Source organism: Bidens hawaiensis, unplaced genomic scaffold (genome assembly GCF_021521415.1).
Source record: "Bidens hawaiensis isolate Kalapana, Puna unplaced genomic scaffold, B.hawaiensis_p1.1 tig00008064_1, whole genome shotgun sequence".
In the NCBI taxonomy this organism is placed as follows: domain Eukaryota; kingdom Viridiplantae; phylum Streptophyta; class Magnoliopsida; order Asterales; family Asteraceae; genus Bidens; species Bidens hawaiensis.
Window position 1 is genome coordinate 789834 of NW_027491569.1, and position 9532 is coordinate 799365.

The window sequence follows — 9532 nt, forward strand, 5'->3', positions numbered from 1 at the left end:
CCTTATATAATTAAGAAGTTGCCATCTATCTTCTATAGATGTTGCGGTTCAAATTGTGGAGGATAGTCCAGAACTTGGTAGGAATGTATCACTACTCGAGGTTTTGGAACAAAAGCCCTATGCAATTTTTAGATTCAAAAAGAATTTAATCACGAGAATCATGGAACGAGGTAAGAGTTAATTATGTTTACTGCCATCTCTAGGTAATAGTATTTACTTGTTTCGGTTTTTCCTTATTTTGGTCATTGTGTTAGCTTGTAGATTTTTGGCATAGATGTACAACCTGTGGCCGAAGTGGAAAGCTATGGATTGAAATTACTAAAAATCATTTGGGGACATGCTATGAGAACAATGAACGTTGATGAAATTGAGGGTACGCTCAGAGGGCCGCCAACTCACTTGGATAATGGAACGACACAACATTTGTCAAGAATATTATTTGTTGCTGCAGAAACAGGCAATACGGGGTTTATAGTTGAGTTGCTTCGAACATATCCTCATCTTATGTTTGATAGAAATGAGGATGAGCTCACTATATTTCATGTAGCTGTTATGCATCGTCATCATGGTATCTACAGCCTATTGTATGAAATAGGCAGCTCCAAGGATGATATATGCATGATACGTGACAAATCGGGTAATAACTTGCTACATTTAGTTGGAAAGACTTCGAAGGAGATGGCAGCTAAGACGTCTACGTCTCTGCTAATGCAACGAGAATTAAGGTGGTTCAAGGTATATCTTTTAATTAATGTCTCCAAAATGATTAATAATTGATTGCTCGGAACTCACTTAATATAACACTAATTTACTTAAGGAAAATTTATAATGATTTGTTGCCTATAATTTTTTGTTTTGTAGGAAGTTCATTGCATGATGCCACCTTATTTAAGGGATACAAAAAACGATGATGGCGAAACACCATATGAGTTGTTCTCTAAAGAAAATGAAGATACTGTTTCCAAAGGGCTGAAATGGATGAAAGACTGCATTGTTGTTGCCGCACTTATAGTCACTATTGCATTTGATGCCGCCTTTACATTTGACGCAGGAAATTTTACTTATTTGAGTCAGTCTACCTTCCTTGCATTTGTTATTGCAGGCTCCATTTGTTTGTTCTCTTCCTCAACCTCACTTTTAGTGTTCTTGTCTATCCTCACATCTCGTCACAAACATGACTTTGTGTATTCATTACCCAGAAAGTTGATGGTCGGTCTACTAACCCTTTTCATATCTGTAGCGGCAATGATGCTGACTTTTAGTGTTGGTTTCTTTGTGCTATACAAGTATAACAACTGGCTACCGATCCTTATTGCTGCATTTGCTACCCTTTCCGTCATTGTATTTACAGTGTTGCAGTTTCCTCTTTTATTGGACATGTTTCACTCTATGTATGAGTATCGCTACCTGCTAAAACACAAGAAACCTATGCTCTACACCAAAATCCGAGGTTAAGTTCCAATAACTCTCCTTGATGACGCGTCTTTGTCAAAAGATGTAGATGTGCACTTTGATGGATTAAATATATGTGTATTTTGTATTGATGATTGATCTTTTTGTTGTCTGTGACATAAATTAGAGTCCTGTAAGCAATATTACTCTTATCTATATTATGTTTCTTAATGAATTTTAACTAAATCCGTACAACATCAACCTCAAATTCTAATTGTGCATCATACTTGCGAGGAATGACAAAACTACCATTTTATATGAACGTCTTCATTTGTTTCACTTGCTAAAACTTGTAAATAATAGAGCATATGCATTTAGAAGAATGTGTAATTATATTGCAAATCAATACGTTACGCTCCGGCATGTTCCGCCGTCTTTGGTTGGGGTGTGACAGAGATATTGTTTCATTTTGTGTGTATTTCTTCATCCTTTTTTTTAGTTATTTGTAAGGACATATGGTCATGGATTCGAAGATTCACGTTTAAAATCAAAACTTGTTCACTCATTAACTGTGTGCATATCCATGTAAGGCCCTAAAAGATCAGTTGTTCATCAGCATTTAATCCATTTCAAGGAACATGTAAATTAACCTCGTGTTCAAACAAAGCAAAAGACTATAGATGCAATGCTACCAAAAACTGGTGTGTTTTATACATACCATGTTAGTAACGCATATTAACCTAATGCAATGAGCAAGAAATAGTCGTGGTTGATTATATATGAGGACTACATTTTTTAGTTTTGAATACATTGCATTATGAATGTTTTGGTTGTTATTGTAATTTGAATATTTTTAATTTTGAATATCATGTGTTGGTAATGGTTCCAATATTATATCAGTTAAGAAACCTATATGACATAAACTAACTATTATAAAGTACAAAGATACAATTTTTAAGTGTAAATAATATATACGTTGCACATATGCAATACGAATAAATAAGCTTGAATTGAGGTTACAATTTGATTATAAACAATCACCAAAAACAGTTACAAATATGCAATTTCTAAAATGTAAATAAAATACACTTTACACATATGTAATACAAACACATAAGCTAGAAATATGGTATGTTTGAGTATAAACAAGCACCAGCAAACAATCGGCATAGAGACAAACAAGAATGATTACAGGCCTTATGCTATTTTTTCATCCTTTAGTTTTATTAACTCCATTTTTTTTATCTTCAAACACCGTGTTTTCTCTTTTCTTTATACCTTCTTTGGTGTCCGATTTTCATCGTCGTCTGGTGATAAGTTAAAACACACATTTAGTATTTATATCGAGCAAAGTACTAATACATATGCAATGCACTAGTACTGAACATATGTTCACGGGTGTGCATAAATCGGGTCTACCCGAAATTACCCGAGAACCGGACTGAAAATTAGCCGAAACGGAACTGATATCATACACACAAGTTGATCTTCGGTCCTTATATTTCACACAATTCGGGTTCGGGTCGGCCCTCGGTTATGGACCGAGGATAACCGACATAATCAAGATAGTATTTAATGTAAAGAGTTTATGTGTCAAAAACTCCATTTATTTACCCATTATTCTATTGACCGAATAACCGATTGCATAAATCTTCTATTTGGACTTATCTGAGAAAGAATTTATAACCTGAATGTCTAAAAAATGGTAAATCACTATATTATATAAGTTATATAATATAACATAGATATATAGAGATAGAGAAGACATGAATCAGTTAAAAATTACCATGGTTTTCTGGTCACACATTTCATCAAACACCTTGTATGCATTTGTCAAAAACACTTAAATATGTTAAATTTTGTTCAATTCAGCCTTAATATCATAATTTTAAACAAGAATTGTCATTAAATTTGAAGGAAACATGGTTAAATTTTACCTTTTGCAATAAATGATCAAAATACCTGGAAGTCTGACATGGTCAACGGTGAGTGATTGAAGATGTACAGTGTATTCGTTGGTGATTGTAACAACGTTTGGATTGTATCATCGGTCTCGGTTCTTCAACCGATACCCGAATAGCAAAGACTGAGATTAACCAATACCCGTAACAAACTTCATTTCCGGTCTTCGGTCCTTGATATTCCACATCCTCCGGGTTCGGTCCGGGTCGGGTATTTCGCGGGTTGGGTCGGTCAGACCAAAATGTACACCCCAACATATGCTATACAATATTACTGCATATGTGTGATACAATAGTAAAACATATATATAATAGTACCACATATATGTTATACTGTACTAATGCATATATGTATTACAATAGTACTGCACATATTGTATTACTGCATATATATGATACAATAGTAATACATATATGCAATAGTAGCGCATAATATCACTACTGTATATAAGTTATACAATATTACTTCATATATGTAATACAATAGTATTGCACATATTGTATTTACTACATATATGTGATACACTAGTAGTACATATATGCAATAGTATTGCATATATGCAATACTATAGTATTAATACATGTATGAAGAATAGGTCACATCCCTCATGTGCGTAAAGAGCACATTCAAGCATCCTCTCAAGGTTTAAAGATATTAAAGTCTTAAACAATGATTTTACAACAATAATCTTTCAAGCATTTGATTACCAAAACGAGTCCATTTAGACATTTCATCAAATAGTTGGCGGGTACACCTAATCAAATAATAAATTAAGCCCATAATGATTAGTTAAGCACCAAAGTTGAACAACCATATATGCAATATAACTAAAACGAGTCCCTTTGTATGCATCATAACTAGAAATACGTGCAACACACCCCTAGAAGGACATGCTAATAACTAAAACGAGTTTCTTTAAATTAATAACATAATCATCGTAATTTTCAGATGCATTACATGATGTTTAACAGAACACATGTGCAGTATAGCTAAAAATTATGCAATAAGATAATCATTCCCCAAATCATGTAATATCCATGAATTGCTATCGATTTATGGCACTAAGTATACAAATCACTCATAAATTATGTCGATAGTGCACAGTAGTGTTAATCTATGCTATGTTCTTCCACGATAAAACAGAAAACAAAAAAAAGAAACATAATCAATGGTAAATACGCCTAATCAGCCCATATGATATGTGAAATCAACTATTATGATCATTTACCTGCTATTGTTCTTTCGATTCGTGCTTGATTTTATGGTCGATTGTTTGATTTTTGAAACCCCTAGATCTTCATTTGTCATGAGATTATTACAGAGTGAGTAATGAGAAGAGGGGAACACATATGAGACGATATTTTGTGTTATCTTTCTTAATCCCAACATTACCCTTCATTCACTAAAACCCCCATCTTTTTTTGTTTTTTGATTTCTTTGTTTTTAACCCTTAGACTAAATAAAATCAATGGTGTTAATAGGAGTTCTTTAGTTCTCTCTTTAAGAGGAGTTCTCTCATGATCCCACCCATATATATTTATATATATATATATATATATATATATATATATATATATATATATATAGGATAAGAATCCTAAGAGAACACTTTGCAAATTGAGAACTTTGAGAACTATTTTGGACCATTAAAAACACATTAAAAAAAATATTTAAAAAAATCATAAAACAAAAAATAATAATAATTTTAAAAAAGTAAAAAAAATCAAAATTCTTACACTTTATTCCGATTTCATTAAAAAATAAATATAAATAAAAAAAATAAAAAAAATCGTATTATACACATATGTATAATTTTATTTAATCTTTAGTTACGCAATATACATATATGTATAGTATTTATCTTAAATTATACACATGTGTACAAAAAATATGTAAATGTATATATATGTATATATTATACATATGTGTATATGATTTAGCTAAACCGAGTTTTTTTTATGAAACCGGGATGATAAAATAAGAATTTTGGTTTTTTACCTTTTTGATTTTTTTGTTTTTTTTTTAATTTTATGATTGTTTTTATTTTTGGGTTTTTTGTGGTCCAAAATGGTTCTCATAGTTCTCAATTTCAAAAAAGTTCTCTCATGATCCTAATCTTGTATATATATATATATATATATATATATATATATATATATATATATATAGGGGATGGATCTTGCGAGCAGCGAGAAGTGCGAGAAGTGAAGGTATAACTCCATTAATCTCTAATTTCACTCACTTTCATATGACGTTAAATACATATATGTAGGTTGGTTGTATTTATGTCTTAATTACATATTCAAATCTACCTACAAATATATAAATATACCGAGCCACATTCAAACCTATGTACCTATACACATACAAACATACTTAATCATATACAAACATACGTACCTACCCGCATACATATGCACCTACACATAAGAAAGGGAGTGAAATTAGGGATTAATGGAGTTACACCTTCACTTTTCGCACTTCTCGCTGTAAAAAAACTTCTGAAATGATCCAATACCTATATATATATATACATAAAGGATCCAATACAGTAATCCCTAATCATACATTACGTACACGACTCGTATCCCGTCGATTTCAAATAACACGCGGTGGCAATACTGTAATTTTTATCAAATCTGATTCTCTGCTCCCATCGATTCCGTCCACCTTCACCATGACCGTTCAGCAATCCGTCACCATCCAACGATTCCGTCCACCGTACAACATCTTCCTCCGTCACGACTTGATCACATGTCAGTTGATAAAATTGACCAATTGAAATTGAAATTGTTGAACTAATTGATCAATTAAACTTTAAAATTGGTCCAATTAATCATCAATTTGAAGTTTCAATTGATCAATTTTGAGTTTTGAGTGATGGGTTTTAACTGAACGTTTAAAGTTTAAAGCGCCATTTGCAAAAACTCAGTTGCAGACGTTCTATATTTTGTTCATATGATCGAATTGATGATCAAATTAACGGTCGATTGACGATTGTTTGATGATTGCGAGATTATATGAAGTGATTTCAGTGTTCAATTTCATGTTACAGGTGTTTAATTTTTTTTTGTTAGTTTTAGAAGTTCTGAACACCCAGAACTTCTTAGAACTTCTAAACTTTTTTGAACACCCAAAACTTCTTAGAACTTCTAAACTTTATCAAAACTTCTAAACTTTTTTAAACACACAGAACTTCTTAGAACGTATTAGAACATTTAAAGATGTTTATTTTTTAACACCCAAAACTTCTTTGAATGCATCAGAACGTTTAAAGATGTTCATATTTGGTCAATACGTTTAAAGATGTTCTTTTTTGGTCAGAATGTTTAAAGGTCTTCAGTTTTGTTTCAGAATGTTTAAATATGATACTTTGAACCCTAATCAAATCTCAATTGAGTGCATTATTTATGCAATTCCATAATCGATTGATGAAGTTAAATACTTCTACACATCAATTCGATTGATTAAATCATCATTTTTGATCAATTTTTGAAAATTTCTTGATGTTCAACACCGTTCAATTTTAATTTAGTTTTGAATCTAGAGATTTCATACTTTAAGCTGTGATTAGAGTTCAGAAATTGGATTACATTGAGCGACGAGTTCCGAATTTGGATTAGAGTTGATTTGTAATCGACGAATTTTGATCGCGAACTATTGTTGGGTTATTTACGTAATGTATGATAAACCATTATTGTACATTAACCCACCCCTATATATATATATATAGATAAAAGATCCAATACAATAATCCCTAATCGTACATTACATACGCAAGTTCCTACACTGTTGATTTCAAAATCACGCGATGGCAATATTGTAAATTTCATCAACTATGATCCACTGCTCCCATCGATTCCGTCCGCTTTCACTATCACCGTTCATCAATTCATCACCGTCCAACAATTATATTCACCGTCGCGACCATCGACGTTACCGTCGTGAACACCATCTTCCTCCGTCACGAGTTGTTCACAGGTTAGTTTATCAAATTGATCAATTGAAATTGAAATTTATGAACTAATTGATCAATTAAACTTTGAAATTGATCCAATTAATCATCAATTTGAAGTTTCAGTTATCAACTTTGAGTTTGAGTTCTGGGTTTTAACATTGAACGTATTAACATTAACCTAAAACGAATAAACAGAACGTATAAACTTTTTGTACTGAACTTTTAAAGTTTAATTGATTTTTGTTCTGAACGTTCAAATAGAACGTATAATACGTTTAAACAGAACGTATAAAGTTTTTGTATAGAACTTCTAAAGTTTTTATTATAAAACTTCTAAACCTTTTGTTAGAACTTCTAAAGTTTTGGTACAGAACATCTAAACTTGAACGTTTAAAGGTGTTCGTTTTGGTCAAAACGTTTAAATTTGTAGTTTTGATCGGAACGTATTAGTTAAACGTTTAAACTTTTTGTTCATTTTTGGTCAGAACGTTTAAACTTTTTCTTCATTTTGGTCTAAACTTTTTTACTTTAGAAGTTCTAGACAAAAAAATTAGAAGTTCTGTACAAAAAGTTTAGAAGTTCTGTACAAAAAGTCCAGAATGTTTAAAGTTTTTGTGCAGAATGTTTAAACATGAACCCTAATCATAGCTCAATTAAGTGTATTATTATGCAATTTCATAATCGATTGATGATTTTAAAGCCTCCTACACATCAATTCTATTGATTAAATCAACAATTTTTGATCAATTTGAAGATTATTAAACTATAGCGATAATGGGTTTATCAATTTTGATTATGCTTTCGTTTGTGGATGATTTGATTATGGTTGAAGGCTTGCAGCAAATGACGATCTGTTGTGCGAGATGTATTTTTTGATTTAATTACAATTATGCCACCGCGTAGTTTTAATTGCAATTAGGATCTGGTGGTGCAGGGTCTCGCGTACCTAATGTACGATAACCTATTATTGTATGTTAACCCTCCTATATATATATATATATATTATATAAAGGAAGAGTGATGGGCAACAAAGTAATTTCATAATTATACGACAAGGACAAAAGAGTCATTGTATAATTGGGCAAGAAAAGTAATTTACCAATGTCTTCACCCGTTTTTAAAGCTTTCAGTACTACTTGATGAAGCTTCATATTTTGTTAAATTACCCATATATCCTTTAACCATTCAAAAGGTTGTCAACTACATTAACTACACATATATGTCATAAATTGGATAACCACCAAAGCACACCAAAGGTCCAATTTCAATTTGTTTATATGCTTTTGATTATAATGGTGTATAACTAGGGGGTTAAGGAAGCCTTGAAAAAATGATTAAACCATTTGAAATCTTCAAGCCGATGTTTAATATTAAAATAATGATTTTTATCATTTGACTAATAGCTAATAAGGACTAGGTTCCTCACATGTTAATCATGTCATATGATGTCTTGTTATATTACTTTTTTTTTTTTAATATTTCAAGCATATGTGACAAAACTCAATTGTCAGCTTACATGTGGTTGTTAGGAATAATATGCAGATATATCTCAAATAATGGTTATTTTCGTTACGTAAATATTGCAAAAAGTTTAGTATACAAACCAGTTCGTGCTGCTACTCTTTGTTGTAGATGGATGACTGTATAATATATTCTCCTTTTGGGGATTTACTTTTTCCATTTTATTTTTTTAATAACTCATATCAAATTCGTGTACCAAAATTAACCATAAGTGATTCTCATTTTTATTTAATAAACCAACTTACAGAGTTATGATTCTTCTGTGTTTTACTAAAAATTTGATTAAATTTTCAAATTTACTTTCTGTTTTTCAATTGAAGATATTTAAGTATACCTTATATTATATTGTAATTGCCCCTCTATAAGACAAATGGGCATATTATTTTTGCTATATTTAAAATAAGATTCTTCTTCAGTGTTTTGGTGACATTTTGTAACAAAGAATTATTTTAGATGAACATTGTCTAGTCCATCATTTCTTTGAAACCTATTTTATTTTTATTACATAATGTTAATTATGGTTATAAATATGTTATTATGGTGACTATCCACATTCTTAACTCACATATTTCATTATGTTTGTATGAATTCAATTAGCCTATATATAGTGGTTTCGTGTACTTTAGTATCAATACTGCCGAGTCAATTGAAACATTATGAACTCCATGACCCACAACATAATCATTTGAAACCTGATTT

The 9532-nt window shown here is 31.1% G+C and overlaps 1 protein-coding gene across 1 annotated transcript; it reads left to right on the forward strand.

The window, feature by feature from the left end:
• The first annotated feature begins 272 nt into the window (after positions 1 to 272).
• Positions 273 to 1536, forward strand: LOC143636837 (uncharacterized). The gene is made up of 2 exons (XM_077104329.1): positions 273 to 735; positions 862 to 1536. The coding sequence occupies exons 1-2, from the start codon at positions 343 to 345 to the stop codon at positions 1453 to 1455; spliced, it is 987 nt and encodes a 328-aa protein (XP_076960444.1). The 5' UTR covers positions 273 to 342; the 3' UTR covers positions 1456 to 1536.
• Positions 1537 to 9532: the final 7996 nt, after the last annotated feature.

Coding starts and splice junctions, on each gene's coding strand:
- LOC143636837 (XM_077104329.1), top strand. CDS start 343: ATGAGAACAATGAACGTTGATGAAATTGAGGGTACGCTCAGAGGGCCG. Junction 736..861: donor GAGAATTAAGGTGGTTCAAG/GTATATCTTTTA, acceptor TTTGTTTTGTAG/GAAGTTCATTGCATGATGCC.